Raw genomic sequence first — 16969 nt, 5'->3', positions numbered from 1 at the left:
AAATCATAAGGCTCTTTTTCACTCTGTTCTTCTAGTTTTATTCTCTTTCCCATTGAATCTTAACTATCTTGGGCTTCTGTCCCTAAAGTCTGGGAAATACTCACATTCCTTGAGAATGAGGGGAAGAGAGAAACAGGAGTCCTAAGCCTGAAACAGAGACATAAAGTAGGGAGTTTGTGGTTTGGCTTCTATAAAATCACCACACCTCTCCTCGGAGCCTCTGAGGTCTGATCTTGAGAATGGACAGGAGCAGCTGACCACAATATCAGGACCTCCCCATATAGCGACTGCGTAGAACCACAAAGGACAGTGGGGCTGTAGGACTGGAGAACCGTAGGAAGGGACCTGAGAACTGGGGAAAGCTATTAAGAACCATGCCAACCACAGGGGGGCACTGTGTCACCATGGGCTGGACTAGAACATTAGGACCAACAAAGGAGGGAGGTCTGTCAAGGACAGCAAACCCCACCCCACCCCCATTTGCTCCCAGCAGACAGCATCTTTCCCTCTCCCTACCTGCTAGGCTTCTTATACAGACACATCTACAGGAGAGACACATACGGTCACCACCCATTTCACACACCCACCTACATGACAGCTATGTATGTACACACTCGCATATGTACACATAAAGGTAATTTGCTTCCATTCCTGGAGATTGCCCTGCTGACAGTATTTCTATATAGGCAGATGTGCAGACAAGACCTGCCTTCCCTTCCATGATGCACAACAGCATCTACAGCCAGTAAAAGCGATGCTGATTGTAGTTTCTTGCCTCTTCCTCATGTTTTGCCTAGGAGCTAGATGGTCCCAATGATTCCAATTTCATTTCTTTCCTTCAGTGTGGCATCTCAGCACTCTGCTGCCTGCCCTGCATGTGCTCACCCACACCCTCACCAATCAATAGCTAACCCTGCTGGTTTCCCTGGCCTACTGCATTTAAAATAGACTCAGTCCGATGGGAGAGACTGAAGAAATGCTCAAGAATCAAGAACATATTCCATGCCCCACTTCCATGTCAATCAGTGTGTCAGCACTAGATATCAAACTGCATTAGTCCTCAGCTCAGTTTCACTGAGGAAAGGGTATAATTGCCTGTGGGGTTTCTATAAAGCAGTCTGGCAAATGACCTTGTAATATTCCATCCACAGTACTCTTGCCAATGATGCTACAAAGTACCTTCTCGTTTTTATGTCTTGTGCCTCAAGAGCTGCAAAATATATGAATTCCTCTTGGTGATTGTTGTTCATATTTGTTGAAAAGCTTCTTAGAGAACCACAAACATTGTCTAATGAGCTCCTAGATCCCTTGAATTCCGTGGGGGAGGAGGAATTCCCAAGAAGAAATCATTTTTTGCTGTGACTTTCCTGGAAGAGTCTTCAGATTGGGATGAACTATGAGCAACCCAACCCCTATAGTAACTTCATGAGCCCTGGTTTACTGGTTGTGCTGACCCATCTAGAATGGACTCTTGGTGACTCCTAGGGAGGATTCTGCAGGAGGGTGGGTTGCAAGACATCCTTGGGCACTTCAGTCAGCTTTCTTTATTCTTTCTCAGAGATCATGATGTTGGTGGCATCTCTGAAATCCTACGGCCTTTCTCAATGATCCATAACTGATAAGGAAGCCTTCTAAGATCTAAGCAACTCCTCTCTCCCAAGCTTAAAAATACTATCAATATCAAAGACAACACCACTCTGTTGGAATGGGGCCAGTTTCTATGTGGTCACATTTTGTGAAGTGTCTATGCCACATACACCCTCTCCTGGTTTATGTCATTTTGAGAAGAGAATGTGAGAGCTGGGCAGGGAGAGGATAGGAAAAGGGGCAGGATGTAGGCATACTGAAAGAAGAATAATGGTGCTCAGATTCCTCTACAGTTTATTGTTACAGCAGAAGTCGTGGGAGACAGGAGGGCACCCTCCACACATAATGCAGTGTAGTCAGAGCCCTGGGGTAGCCCTTTCCACCCCTATTCTGAGCCCCAAGCAGCCCAGCCCAAGCTAAGCTCCCTCCCCATCCCACTCTAGATGCACACCTATAGCTACCAAAGTTAGTGCAGCCAAATGGCCCCAGGCCCCTCCTATTGCCCACCTAGAGCCAATCCCTCCTCCAGACACCTTCATTGCCCACCACCTCCCATTCCAACTTCCTTTTTGCACACTGGATGCTGCTATCATATCCTGAGGACCACTAACCCACCAGAAGTCTCCCCTTGACACACATTCATTTAGGCCTATACCTTTCGGCAGCCCTGCAGGGTTAACGAGAAGCCATATCAGCTTTGGTAAATGGAGTCCCAGCCCCAAATCCCCTCCCCTTGCAAATATGGGATAAGTAGGGAGAATCTGATGGAGGCACCATGACAACCGCACCAACCTCTTATCCCTCATCTACAGACACCTAAATCAGAGAGAGAGGATACATGCCCTCTCCACCTTAACACCAAAATGGGGGAGGAGGATAATTTAGGGGTCTGGGTCCCTAAGAGATATTAGGACATCTCTCCCAGGAGCTAGGGAGAATCACAGGTTAAAGGTCAAAGTTAGGGTAGCAAAGATGAAGATCGTCTCCCCATATGATCTGCCCATTTTCTCTTGCTTACTCTGGCCCAATGCCCTTATGCACCTCCCAGGTTAGTTCTGGGGGAGGTGAGGGCTGGGTCCCACACTGGGGCAACAAGGGTCACTCAACAGGAGACCTCCATGGTGTGCCCCGGGGGCCCTGAAGAAAGAGTCCCAGACTCGCTGCTCTGGGACAGGGTGCGAGAGCGGGACCGGTTGCCATCGATGGATGCTGCACTGGTCAGAGAGGCTGTGCGAGACCGGGACAGGCGGGTCATGCAGGATGAGGCCACTGTGGAGACAGAAAGATATGTACATAGTCTGAGAGAAGAGGTGGGGAAGGGAGGCTGGCAACTCAATAGGCTTGAATGGAGACACAGCCGATGAGCTTGATTTGGCACATGGCAGCGAGCCCAAGAATTAACCTAAGATGGTTCCACACCCTCAGTGCCTCTCCCACCTCTTGTGCAGCAATCCCTTGTCCTCATGAAAGCCTCTGTCCCCATACTCACTGTAGCCCATGCCTTGCAGGAAGTACTTGAAGGCCTCAGTCAGCTTGCCTGGCTGTGGAAGTACGGTGAGCAGGAGACAGAGAGATGAGGTTAGAGGCAGAGCGGAAGCCCAAGGCTGTGGCAGTGTGGGGCGGGGCGTGTGGCAAACAGAGTTCAGTCCCACTATCCTTTCCCACTTCCCCGTCCCAGAGACGGCAGGGGTACTCACCTGAGTCAGCTGGGGCTGACCTCCAGAGTCAGCCATCTGTCAGGAGAGAGCCCCCAAAAAAGGGATACACAAATTAATCCAATGAGCTGCACAGAGGTAGAAAAGGGTCTCTCTTCCCTAGCTGCTTCAATCCAGCCCCTTTGCTTTTTTCTTCATTCACCTCACTTGCTCCCGTGCAGGGCCCTGGAGGCTCAGCAGCTGACTCTAGAGAGGACATATGGCTCTGGACAGGGGCCAGGAAGCAGGGTACTGACCTTGAGGAACGAGGTCTGAGTGGGGTCCAGCTTTGAGTTACATTCCACCTGCAGTAAGCATAAGGCAGAATGAATGAGGTCACATTCCCTGTGACCCCCTCCCCTCCAAGGGACCCAGGCTCCAGTCCCTTTCCTGTCAGCCCCCTAACCTAGGTCCTTCTTACCAGGAATCAAATTCTTAATGCCTGAAAGTCGATCTCCCTGTGCGGTTATCCCCTGGCAAGGTACCCCTCTGACCACCACCCTAGGACCCAAACCTTCCCTTCCTCACCCCAAAATTCCCTACTAACCACTGCATCTTCGTGAGGTGCTTGGTCTCCTACCACCAGCATCACAGGACACCTGGAGGCATTGTGTAGGGGAGAAGGCAGTGAGCACCTAGCACTCCTTCACCTGCCTCTTCCTAGAAGCACAGCTGGAAAAATGTCTGGCTCCAAAGAGGGAACAGCCTTCTGTTTCCCCCTGCTGGCCCCACCAAGAGGATTCAAAGGGAGAAGACCTAGAAGGAGGCAGTTTGCTAAAGAGGATGGTGTGGGAGGTGACAAGGAAATTCCTTGGCCAAAGACTCTCCTTCTTCTAAGGGATATAAGCACCTAGGGGACACTGAGGGGGAGAAGCAAAGCTTTCTCTCTTAAAGTCTTACTTGAGGGTGATATCACCTCCACGCTCAAAGTTCAGGTCCCGGCGGCTAGAGAGGGGTTAAAGAGTATGAATTTTAGGTAGGCAATCCTATCCATCCAAATATATGCTAACTTCCCCATGAGGAAGCTATCTTCCTCCCAAAAATTATTATCAAATACATATTGATGATTAAAAGTGGAAACTGAAGGAGAAGGTGGCAGGCAGATCCCAAGCACACCCCTGTAGTCACCTGTCCCTAGATCCCTGGTCAGAGGGCAGCAAAGGGGGAGGAAGGGCACAGGACAAGAGATCATCTTACTTCTGGGAATCCAAAAATCCAAGGGAGGTAAACAAGAGAAGGGGAACAGCTCCTCACAATTCTTCCCACTGGCTTTGTCTGGAAGCTGCCCCAGTGGTACACCAATCCTGCCTTCCTTGCACACTGCATACTTCCCAGACTCCCCTCTCCTCCTCTGTGCATCCCCATGACGCCTGGTCACTGCTTCTACATTTCTTTCACATGCACACACACGCACACACGCACACACAGCCCACCCACTTGTTGTAGCTGTTCCAATACAGTTCAATGTTCTCCAGGTTCGGTGCATGTGTAATGATATTTCTATACTTTTGTATCAACTCAGAATTTCTAGACAGCTCTTCCTAAAGGAAGAACAGGGAGAAAAATTAGGATTGGAAAGAGAAGCCAACAATTACCAGAGGAAAAGAGGCAAGCCTTCTTCCCTCCCCAGATCCTGTTTTCCAGCCAAGGAATTCATCCTAAGCATTCAAGTGCCTGCTGGTCCCCTCTACTCCCTCCATCTTCCATGACCACTTACCTGGCTAAAAAGATGTCCAAGGATCATCTCCGCAACGGAAGAGGTGAGGCCCGTTAGCTATGAGGAAAGGGCAGGTGAGAAAGTTCAGGACATTATGGGGAGGACAGGCCCAGGTAAAGTGACCCAGCTTCACTTTCCTGCCCCATCACCACCCCCTCCTTGAAGTCCAGAGTCCATTTAGTTAAATGCTGGAGGAGCCTCACTGGACCCACACAAAGGGAACCCCCACCCTAGGTCTCAGCACACAGGGCTCTCCAAACCTTGTGGGCTGCCCAATCCATCCAACCCTTCGCATTGGGATCAATGTTGATGAGGACAAGACCTTCAACTGTGTCTGGGTGGTTAAGCTGAGGGGCAACAGAAGGAAAGAAATCAGAAACAGGGCATGGCCTTATCCCCTACCCACTGAGCTCTGCCCACTCTTGCACTCACATAGGGCCTGACCCCCCACCGTCCCACAAACACATGCTAATGAACATTACTCTCCTTATCACTCTGCACCCTCTTTTCCCTCCTCTGGGGGGTTTTATTTCTTACAGCATATCGCGACAGGATGTAAGCTCCAGCACCAACGCCAACTCCAATTATTGTAGAGAAACTGTAAAAGGGAAATAAATGTATGTCTCATGGGCTCTGGTGTCCAAAACCTGCCACAGCCCAGTCTCTTCAAACTCCTCACCCTCCCTCCCAAGGCCATGGGCACAAAGAGGCACAGAAAGGGACCTTCTTTTGAGAGATGCTAAAAAGAAGGTGCAAGGAGCTAAAGGTTGGCACTGGAGTCAGTGTAGATCCCTGAAGCCTATACCCCACTTCCTCTTGGAGAGTTAGTGTCTTGAAAAGAAACACCCATCTACCAACCAACCAATGAGACGCACTGTTTTCCTATATAGATAGCTCTTTGTCCATTCTCAATTTCCAGGAGCTAGTTCAACTTGTTTTGCTTTAGTTCCTGGTTCCTCTAAGCAGAAGAATGGAACTTAAAGCAAGATGTGAAAACAGACACAACTTTAGTGAACAACAGGGAGAGTGGGGGAAACAGAGGCAATGAGGTGAACCAGAGCCGCTAAGAGCCCTGGTGCCTAGGAAAAGCCGAGCCAAGAACAGCACCCAGGAGTCCCTCTGAATGCCGAAGACGCCTGGTCTGGCTTTCTACTCCTTCCCCCACACTCCCTTCCTCACAGGGCTCCCGGTTCAAGTCACGAGGTGTGGGTGTGAAAAAGGGGGAGAGGGAGGGAATGAGACAGGTCTATCGGGTTCCTCAGGGATTATGTTGCCCCTTGTTTTCCTCCATGGCTTTCTGATCAGAGAAGCCCCTCCTCAGCCTGAGGCAGGGCCAAGCCTAGACCCTTCCTTTTCCTGTCCTTCCTCCATTATGGGCTACTCTGCTGACTGTAGTCAATTTTCCAAATGCACTCCCCTTCCTTTCAACAATCAAGGTGGGAGCACGAAAGAGAAAGGATATATCAAGGTCAGAGGCCAGAGCTAGCCCAGGAACCATGGCGGACCCAGGAGTTCTAAGGGTCTCCTTATGCTGGAAAGAGAACTCTGGTTTGGAGGGGTCCCCAGGACTCTCACTTTAAGTACTGCAAGATGCAAGGGATCATGTCTGCAAGCTGGTCCAGAGACGGGTACTGATATCTGGGGAAGAGAGGCGTGTCAAGGAACATACCAACCTGCCCCCATGCCCCCCACCTTAGGATGTCCTTCTCATCCTCTCCTGGAATCACCACTGCCCTCCCTTTCCTCCTCCCCTCCAATCTTCCCCACTCCTGCCCCGTGCCTCACAGTCTGGTGAAGGGGTAAAGAGCTCATTCTTACCCCAAAGGGAAAACAGGCGCCCCCTCTTCCATTCCAGGGGCATCCACATGAACCCGCACGAAGTTCTGAATGATTTCCTGCATATCCCCGAATTGAAACAGTGGCTGGAAGCAAGATTTATCTAAAGAGAATCCACATCACCCCAATAATAGAATCAGACAGGAAAAAGTGTCCACAAGTCAGAACCCACCCTCTTTCATGCTGGGAGAGACCTTCTGCCCATCCTGACCCCTCCCCCTCCACTGGGTTTTTACCCTTCCCCCAGCCTCTTCCCCAAGAGGAGTGGGAGGAGGAATGAAGGTCCTTACAGTTGAGTCCCACATCGTGGTAGGTGAATATCGCTGGACGTTTGGGTTTAGGAGTGCCATAGACAGTAAAAGTGACAGAGCCATAAGGTGTCTCCACAGAGTGCGTCTGCAGGAAAATAGGTTACCATCAGGTGGAAGTTAGGCTGAAAGGAAAAGGGGCCAGAGAAGGAGCAACACTAAAGTCAGAGAGTTGGGAGGGGAGAGGCAAAGAGGAGAAGGGAACAAAGAATTAAAAATAGGATCAGCAAGAATTTAGGAAAAGATGACAACGGAAGATGAGTTTGAGGGTAGAAAAGAATAATGAAAGATTAGAGAGAGAAGGGAAGAGGAAGGAAGGAGAGGGCAGAGATGGGTATGGGAAAGGACTGGAATAGAAGGAAAGGAAGTGAAGAGAGGAGAAAGAGCCAGGTAGGGGCCCTCTCTCTACGTGGGGAGAGGAGAGGCCCTCCGCCCACCCTGGGACTGCCACCAAGCTGTTACCTGTCCCTGGTCCAGGAGGATTCGGGCCGCTAACTCAGCCTCCTGGAGAGAGACACACACAGACGACACAGAAACACACGACCATACAGAGTTACAGATGGAGAGACAGACACAAAGAGGTAGGTAAAGAGAGACCGACAGAGACCAAAGACAGAATGAGATTGACACAAAGAGACATGGAGAAGATGAAGGTTAGTGCAGTGACAAGACGAGGACCTGGACTCCCAACTGTAGCATATGGGGAAAGAGACTTGGGTAGAGGTGGAAAAAGTGGGTTAGCATGAGATCGGCGGGCTTGGGAAATCAGCAGGCGAGGGTGATGCTTAGAGGTCTGGAATTCGGGCATGGGAGTCAGAGGGTCTCTAATAACCTTGGCTGCCTCAGGTGTCTGTCCTGGCAACAGTGGCTTCTCCTCAGTGATCTGCACCTCCTGCAGCTCCGCCATGGTGGCCTGGCAGGGTGAGGAAACAACAATACTGGGAGATTACCTCCACACCCCACACCTCAAACACCAGGCTTCCTCTCTCAGCACAGGATGGCGCAGGGTGCAGAGGGACCCAGGAGTTGAAGACGACTCCAGCACACCCAGAGGGCCTTTCCTGCCCCAGCTCCATTCCCAGGCAGAGTGGGAGGAGGGGTTGTGGAAGAGGAATCAGGACACCTCTCCTTTTCAGACTAGCCATCCTCACTGCCACCCCTCAACACCCACACCTCCGGACCCCCTCCCTCCTCTTTCCTGGACCGAAATACCAGGGTGGGGCAGCAGTGCAGCTCGGATTTCCCAGGCTATATTTAGGGGCCACCCCACACTCTCAGGTAGAGGGTAAAACTCATAGCTCAGTGACTGGGTACTCTAAAGGTACCAAGGGACAGAGTAATGAAACTTCACAATCCACTGTGACCTTCAACTAAAGCCCCAAGGTCAGAAACTCAAAGAAAGAGTCTAAAAGTGACCAAAGCAACATGACAAATCGGGGGAGGGGGAAAACAACAAAAGTGGAACATCTGTGCCCTACAGATCCAGTGCTTCCCTTCTCCCCCCACTCTCCCTCCCAACTATGAATAAATTAGCATACGTTCAACATTAGTGGGGCTGAGGAGCAGAGCACCTGGACAGACCTGCACAGGAAGGAGTCTGCAGGCTGGGGGTGGGGTCACTTACTGGTCTCCTATTGGCTGGACGTAGTGAGATTAGGGGTCAGGGTTCTCACTCCTCCTGACTCTGGGGTCTGCGAAAACACAGCAAATGAGGTGAATGACATGGGAGACAGACCCTGGGTCTTTTAGGGACAGAGAGCCTCAGCCAAGACCCAGACTCCTGGGGTCACTAACCCTCCCCAGTCGCTACCCCTGAGTCCAGAGAACACGTCCTCTCTGGGCATGCACTACAATCAATACAGGCTGGAGGGCCTGCGTGTCAACACAGAACAGGTATCAGTCCAGGCTGGGGGAGGAGAGAAGGAAATGCTGATGTGGAGGAAAGAGGTGGCTGTGTCAGAACCTCTGGATCCTAATCCCGGCTCTGCCACTACCAGTGTGACCTTGGCCCAGTCAGTTACTACTCTTGCACTCAATTTCCTATCTGTAAACCAGAAAACGGGGACTAGGGGATCCCCAAGATTTTTGACAGCTGTCTAGTAAGATGAGGATAGCAGAGCATGACTGTTTCCCTCCACTTAAAAACAAACCAAAAAAAAAGAAAAAAAAGCCTCGTGCCTTCGCTTCTCTCCTCCACTCAGTCTCTGCAGGTCCCGCGAGTGGAGAAAGGGAGGGGAGGGCGGCCCCGCAATCTCCTCCCAGCTTCCCCCCGACGGCCAGCGAGGGCAAGCGCCAGCTGGGAAGGGACAGGCAGGACGGATGGGACTGGCCGGGCCCAGCACCCGGAACCTGTCCCTACGAGTCGCTGCGCTGCCTGTACGCGTGAGGACCGACACCTTTGCACCGCCCGCTCGGTGTGCCCTGGACTCTGGACGCAACCTCACGCACACCCCAAACACACCCTGCCGCTTGCAGAGCTTCAGCCTTTGTGCGCAGCAGCCGAGCGCCCCCTCCTTGCGGGCCTCTTCCCCAGAGCTGTCCGCTCCAGGGGACTGGGATCAAACCGCCCACCCGCCCAGCTGGCGCCTTCCAGGCCGGGCAGCCCCTCGCCTGCCCCTCCCCCTACCTGCTGCCGCCGCGGCCGCTTCCACCTTCACTTGCCTTTGACTCGGGCCCGCCCAGGCTCCGGCTCCCCACGGACCCGCCCCCGGCCCGCCTCAGCCCGCCCACGGGCCGGCAGCTCCCGGCAGATCCGCCCCAGACCCCCAGTAAACACGCCCCCCCTTTTACCCCGCCCCAGACTGCCGCTCCGGGAGGGGCTGTGCTGGGGGCGGGGGTGGGGTGGGGAGACTCCGAGAAGAGCAAACTGCTGGATGCTTCCAGGCTCCGCTCGCGCTCCTCACAACATCCCCCCACCCCGAACGGGACGGTGTGGGGTGTACGGGGATCCGTTAACCCCAAAAGGGATCCCCTCGGCCGCCCTCGACAGCGCCCCCACCTATGCCCTGGATCTGCCTGTCGCACTCTGGCTCCTTTTTTCGCCCCCAGACCCAGTGGTGGGGACGGGTATGGGGAAGACGAACCCAGGGCACAGACACCCCACGACTTCGACTCCGCCCGCCCGGAAACAGAGAGTTAGGTTAAGGAAGGAGGAGGTGGGTGGGCATCGCCGCGAAAGAGGCGGGGGTCTCGCCGGCTGGGAGGGGCAGGGGTGCCAGCACCGAGTAGGAGGGGACGTCTAGGGCGCAGGAGTTCCGACTCCCTGGCGCCCAGGGTCCTGGTACCTCTCTTTGCTGCGTCCCGACGCCTGCTCTCCGGCTAGTTGGTGAGAAGGTGGACAGGGCGGGAGGGGGGGCGGGGAATGTGGGGGGCCGCTATAAATAGAGGGCGATCACAGGAGGGGGGAGCGGATGGCCAACGGGGACTCCCGGGTCAAGGCCTCAAGGGGGGCGGGGGAGGGGCCGGGGACCCCCAGAGGCTCTGACTCCTGGGTAAACAGGCGCAGAGGCGGAGTTAACCCTGCGCGGGTGGAGTAGGGGCTTGGGGAGGACACTGTGTCCCGGGCTGGGACCCAAGAGACCCTGTGGCTTCGGGCGCTAACCCCTCCCAGTCCGGCCCAGAAACGGAGGGAGAGACCAGCTCAGACCGGCTGAATAGCAATGCCCAGGCGATGGTCTCAGGGACTGCCCGGTCTTTCCCTGTTCCTGAGTGGGTTTACTATCCTAGACTTCACACACACGCACACATACACACCAGATGCACCCTCCCCGTACCCCTCAGAGGAAGGCTCCTTGGAACCGGGTAGTTGATGTGGCTAAGGGAATTTGAAGTTGTCTTAAGCAAAAGGAAACCGGATTGAGTTTCTCTCCACCTCCCCCTCTTCTTGCTCCCGCAATCCCAGGATCATCCCCACCCCATCCCCCTTCAGCCTGGTTCCTGAGTTGCCATTTCGGGGGCTGGGCACCAGGCCAGTTGGGAACAATGGCCAATGGAACTTGAGCTGCCAACTGCAACACTAGCACAGACTGCCCCCCCAAGACCCCCAAATTGCCCTCCCCAGTCTTGCCTGGGAACCACCCTCCCACCACCACCCTCACCACTCGCAACCCCCCTCCCATCCAAGGAGCATCAATGCCCCTTTCATCCCCACTTGGCAGGGTCTACTGGAAAGAAGGAGAGGCCAAGAGGGAGGTGGTGACCCAGAGGAGGAGAACTGGTCAGGCTCAAACTCAGCCTTCAACAACCCCAAATGTAAGGGCTCCCCCTACATCCCCCAATTTGGAGCACCCAAGTTTTCTTCTGTTCCCTTCTCCCACTCCCTTCATAACTTTTTCCCCAGAAACTGGCACAGAACCTGGACACTCTGGCTCCTTGCCTAGTCTCCTCTTCCCTCTGGATACCAGTTTAACACTCTCCCAGACAGGGGCGAGCCTGCTGGAATTAGGATCATAGCTAAAGATGCATCGGACAGGAGAGAGAGATCTCACCAGCTCTAGTGGAATTTAGGGAGAAAGAGACCCTAGAGTGCGAACTTTTGCATTCAGAACTTTGTGCTTCTCTGATGTGTCTAAAGTAGTCTTACTTGGAGTGGGGGAGGGAGGGACCTGAAGGTTCCAGCATCTAAATTCGTCTCTGGGTCAGGATGACTCAGGGGGAACCTGATAAGGAGCCTGCACAGGGGCATAGGGCGGGCAGGAGGTGGGAAATTTCCACTGAGATCTATTTGCTTCCTAGACTAGGGGTCCCATCCAGCCTGCTGCAGGCAGAAGTACGGCTGGTTCTGCCCAAAGATAGGGTCTTCCATGTCAGAGCAGCTCCCAGCTGGACCTGGATGTAAGTGTTCCAATAAGGACAATCTTTCTCTCTAACTTCCTTCTCTTGGGCCAGAAGAGGCTTCAAACTATACCTGCAACTAAGCAACAGTTTTAGGAACCCGCTATGTGCAAGCCATTGCGCAGATGGAATTCAAAGAAGTGTGAAGTCTGGTCACATACTCTCTAGAAGTTTATGATCAAATAGTCTAGAGAAGGTATAAGCACAGAAAAAGTTAAGAAAAAATATGTATATATAAGATTAATTGCCTAGATAATAAGTCCTGTAGCAGTAGTTTCCCACCCTTCTCAAATGGGAGATCCAAGATTTCCATCCCCTCATGATGGTTTTAGTATTCTCTGATGGAGAAAATACAAGGTATGAATGCAACAAGAGCTTCGAATAAGTTTCTGTAATGTATTCTGATAACCGCAACATCTGTAAATTAAGTAATGCCAAAATATGCAAGGCATATTATTTATTCAATTTATACTCACTCTTATGTATACATACAGATTCCAGGGTCCCTAGCAATATTTCAGAAATCCTCACCCCATGAGGCTGCAACCCACAGTCCAGAAACCATTATGATAATTCAAAGAAGGGAAAGGGTTTTGTTCCTAGGGTGAACCACCCAGACAAGAAATGAAACCATGGAATATTTGAGTGATAGAGTGGGGCATTCTATCCAGGCAAAGAAAGAACATCAGGGACAGTTTGGAAGCAAAAATACATAAGTCACTTTGGAGAACTGAATAGTAGCTACTATGTGCAAGGCACTTCCCATAATATTATCCCCCACAACTCTGAGGTAAGTGGTATTGTTCTCACTTTACAGATGAGGAAACTGAAACTCAAAGGTGTTTAGTGACTTGCCCAAGGCCACCCATCTAGGAAATGAGATTTCTAGGATTCAAATCCCCACCCAGATCCATTCCACTCCAGGGACTATGCTCTTTTCCTTTACCAGGTAGCCTCTCAAGTGTACAGCAATTAGGCCATTGTGACTCCAGTTGAAAGATAACATTGATGAGAGGTGGATGATGTTTGGTAAGGTAGATTGGGGCCACGTTGTGCAGGTCCTTGAATACTAGGCAAAAAGATTTGGCAATGAGGGGTCATTGTATATTGCTGAGCCGTAGAATATTCTTAAGCAAGAGTAATAGATAGAAAATACTGTTTGGGGAACATTAATCTGATGAGGAGGGTGTAATAGAGATGGCTACGGGTACGTGGGAGCAAAACATTAGACTTAGGAAAGAGGTCATTTGGAAGCCAAGGTAGTCACCCAGATAGGAGATAATAAGGGTTTGAATAAGGGTGGAAGTAATAGAAATGGAAAGAAAGGAATGGATTTGTAAGACAAGGGAAAAAACATTTGTAGGAACTGGTGACTGATTATAAGATGGGAAGGGGACAGAAGTCACCAATCTAGTTGTTCTATGTTAGGATCCCTGAAGTTCATCCGTCTATAGGGCTTCTGGCCAGAGAAAAGGCCAAAGAGAGAAACCCCTGAGGAACATCTTTGACCTGCACGGAAACTTAGATTTTCAGAGTCTGAGACTCACCCTCACGCTGAATCGGTTTACCCTGACCTGCCCACCTCCCTTACACTCCAAGGCCTGTGCTCTTTCCCTATTGGACCAAACACTGGAAGTCATTTAAAGTTTCTATTGGGGTTGGTCTGTTAAAGCCAGTGAGATTCTCCATGCTGTTCACTACACCTGAGCCTGGAGACTAGAAATGATGCCAACCTGTTTTCATTAATCCCTTCTGCTATGATCTGAATGTTTATGTCCCCCCAAAATTCATATATTAAAATCCTAACTCCCAAGGTGATGGTATTAGGAGGTGGGGCTTTTGGGGAATTGATTAGGTTTCATGAGGGCAGACCCCTGATGTGTGGGATTAGTGCCCTTATAAATAGGCCCAAGGGAGCTTGTTTACCCCCTCCAGGTGAGGACACAGCAAGAAGGCACCACTATGGACCAGAAAGCAGCCCTCACCAGACACTGAATGTACCAGCACCTTGATCTTAGACTTTCCAGCCTCTAGAACTGTAAGAAATAATTTTCTGTTGTTTATAAGCCACCTAGTTTATGATATTTTGTTATACAGCCCAAATGGGCTAAAACACCTTCCCTGGGCTTGCCTCAGCTTTTGTTGCATGGCAGAGCAGAGGGCAATTTGACTAGGACCTAGAGGATTGCTAAGCTGAGCTGAAATGATGGGTTTGGTCATCTGAAAACGTCAGAAGGTTGGCAGCTTCCTCTGTTCACCATGCAAGGTAGGGAGATCATAAGCCCCTCCCCCAAAGACAGGGGCTGTAGCTGGGGCCAGAAGTGATGTCACATAAACACTGCTGAAGTCATAGAAGCTTGCCTATCCCCCTCTCTGTCTCCTCATTGCCACCCAGTCTCCCCAGCCCGCTGGCTCCTGCACATATCTGCACACACTTACATACAAAGGCTGGGAAGGGTCAGACACCATCTGGGCACCCTTAGGTACATAAAAGTTTTGGGGAAAATGGGGGATTATTCAGTATATAGGATCCACCCCAGTGTCCCCAGTGCTGAGAAGGGGAGACTCATGTTGTGGTTGTGGTAGGTGGAATGGGGGTGGGGGTAGAGGCGAGGGAGCAGCAGGGATAAGGGGAGTTATTTCGGTTGCTGATTTAATCTTAACCCTCATCCTCATTATTCGTTAGTCCTCCCTTTCCCTCCTCCCTCTCCCCCCACCTCTAGCTGACCATGGCATCTGAAGCAGAGAAAACATTCCAGCGGTTTGCTGCCTTTGGAGAATCATCAAGCAGTGGCACTGAAATGAACAACAAGAACTTCTCCAAGCTATGCAAAGACTGTGGCATCATGGATGGCAAGATGGTCACCTCCACGGATGTGGACATTGTATTCAGCAAAGTCAAGTGAGAAATCACAGATATGGGGGTGGGGATGAGGAGAACAAGCAAGGTAGCTGGCCATGGAAGGGTTCATGTGGGTCACAGGCAGACCATTTGCCATGGGCCTACCAAGCACTTACAGGCTACCTGGCACCATGCTGTTCTCTCTCCTCGAGACGCACAGTGATGGGTCAAAAGAGGCTGAACCTAAGTAAGGGAAGGGTTGGGCCTTGGAAGGTATTGAGTTCATGCTCCAAAATTCCTGGATTTCTGTCTGACTGACCAGGGCCAAGAATGCCTGAACCATCACATTTCAGCAGTTCAAAGAGGCAATGAAGGAACTGGGCCAGAAGCAGTTCAAGGGGAAGGGTGAAGACGAAGCCCTGGAGAACATTTATAAACTCATGGAGGGCAAGGACCCAGCCACCACCGGTGTTACTGTGAGTGATATTCTTCACCTCTACCCCTGGACCCTATGTCCCTGAATCCCTACTGTTCCAGTCTCCCCTCCTGCCCACCAAGGTCCCTAACCCTGCCAACAGTTGTGACTGTAGGGACACAGGGCAGAAAGCATGTGGTGCACTGTTGGTGTTGGAAACAGACTTTAGAGATCGTCTAGTCATTTCAGAAGCAAGGAAACTGTGGCCCAGAGAGGGAAAGTGACTTGCCAAAGTCCATAGCCGTTTTATTTATTTACTTATTTATTTACTGAAAGGAGAGTATTACTCTGTCACCCTGGCTAGAGTGCAGTGGCATCATCATAGCTCACTGAAACTTCAAACTCCTGGGCTCAAGCAATCCTCCTGCCTCAGCCTCCCAAATAGACGGGACTACAGGCATGTGCCACCACACTTGGCTAATTTTTCTGTTTTTTTATAGAGACAGGGTCTCACTCTTGCTCAAACTGGTCTCAAACTCTTGAACTAAAGTGGTCCTCCCACCTCAGCCTCCCAGAGTGCTAGGATTACAGGCGTGGGCCACCGAGCCAGGCCTCATAGCCATTTTAATAGTAGATTTAGACTCATTCCCAAGTCTCCAGTATCTGAGTCAGGCAACTAGGGCTTGGTGACTTGTGGAGGACTTTAGTGTAGAGGACTTGGTACCTGATCCCCAGTCCTCTTCCTGCTCTTATTTAAGGTTTAATCTCAGGCCTCCTGCCTCTCACTTTCCCATTTCCTTTATTGTCTTCTCTGTGCTAAAAGCTCTTTCTACTCTCATGTTGGGTCTGGGGTGAAGTCCTCTCACAGCACCCTGGTCAGAATAACTCTTCTGGAAATAGAAAAATCCACCCTCCGTCCACACACCCTGCACACACTCCCACGCCAGACTCCCCTTCCCTTGTGAGTGGATGGCTCTTGCCAGAGCTCCGGCCCACGGCTGCATCTGGGCCCGAAGAGAAGCAGTCCCATGCCAGAGGCAGAGCAAGAGCTCCACACACTTATTCCAGATATCTCGGGCCATCTCTGGGGAAGGGCTGTGGCAGTGCAAGGGGGAGGAAGAGGGCTCAAACCCATTATCTGGCTTGTAGAAAGCAACAACAGTGGGTGCAGTGGACCGTCTGACAGACACCAGCAAGTACACAGGCAGCCACAAGGAGCGCTTTGATGAGAGTGGCAAGGGCAAGGGCATGGCAGGACGGGAAGAGACAACTGACAACTCAGGCTACGTGAGCGGCTACAAGGGTGCAGGCACCTACGATAAGAAGAAGTAACGAGCAGCCTCGTCTTAGCCGAGTAGCCCTCTGACCCTGCATCTTTAACACCAGGGAGCTGGGGAAACAATAAACATCTGTGTGTGTAGCAACTAACGAGCTCCGTCCAATGAGGGTGAGGCACGATGGGCCCACTGGTGCAGAGAGAGGGAGAAGAGGCAGTTTAGGGAGTCAGGGTCTTCAGCCACACACCCTTTACTCCACCTAGCCTCACGCCTACCAGCCATAAGTTAGCATTCCCCTCAGTAAGAACAGCACTGAAGGGTATATTTGGAAATAAGGGATGAACCAGATGTGAAGGCAAAAGTATTACTGGTATCCACCCCATCCCCCACCTCCCAAAAGGGGGAGTAGCAACTCCTGATTTGATGTACGTTGACCCAGATGCCACTTATTAGATCCTTC

At 51.5% G+C, this 16969-nt stretch overlaps 2 protein-coding genes across 6 annotated transcripts; one reads left to right on the top strand and one right to left on the bottom strand.

Moving 5' to 3' along the window:
* Window positions 1-1855: 1855 nt before the first annotated feature.
* On the bottom strand, window positions 1856-10486 carry NDRG2 (NDRG family member 2). Of its 5 annotated transcripts, none has more exons than XM_012649296.1 (17): window positions 9769-9845; window positions 8767-8833; window positions 7975-8055; window positions 7605-7646; window positions 7125-7230; window positions 6817-6937; window positions 6574-6636; window positions 5536-5596; window positions 5259-5345; window positions 4999-5055; window positions 4719-4822; window positions 4182-4226; window positions 3829-3880; window positions 3539-3586; window positions 3285-3320; window positions 3077-3128; window positions 1856-2856 (listed from the first exon to the last, which is right to left on the bottom strand). In XM_012649296.1, the coding sequence occupies exons 3-17, from the start codon at window positions 8047-8049 to the stop codon at window positions 2690-2692; spliced, it is 1116 nt and encodes a 371-aa protein (XP_012504750.1). In that variant the 5' UTR covers window positions 8050-8055; window positions 8767-8833; window positions 9769-9845; the 3' UTR covers window positions 1856-2689. The 5 variants fall into 5 exon arrangements, with proteins under 5 accessions (XP_012504750.1, XP_012504753.1, XP_012504752.1 ...); XM_012649297.1 differs by lacking the exon at window positions 9769-9845 and adding an exon at window positions 10427-10486 and having other exon boundaries at window positions 1865-2856; XM_012649299.1 differs by lacking the exons at window positions 7605-7646; window positions 9769-9845 and adding an exon at window positions 10427-10486.
* Window positions 10487-14704: 4218 nt separating this feature from the next.
* On the top strand, window positions 14705-16564 carry TPPP2 (tubulin polymerization-promoting protein family member 2). The gene is given in 3 exon segments (XM_012649086.1): window positions 14705-14877; window positions 15140-15293; window positions 16382-16564. Coding segments are annotated over 3 exon segments (510 nt in total).
* The last annotated feature ends 405 nt before the right edge of the window (window positions 16565-16969 follow it).

The sequence above is a fragment of the Propithecus coquereli genome, unplaced genomic scaffold (assembly GCF_000956105.1).
Source record: "Propithecus coquereli isolate 6110/MARCELLA unplaced genomic scaffold, Pcoq_1.0 Scaffold3, whole genome shotgun sequence".
Taxonomy (NCBI): domain Eukaryota; kingdom Metazoa; phylum Chordata; class Mammalia; order Primates; family Indriidae; genus Propithecus; species Propithecus coquereli.
This window is presented reverse-complemented; position numbering and strand designations above follow the sequence as displayed.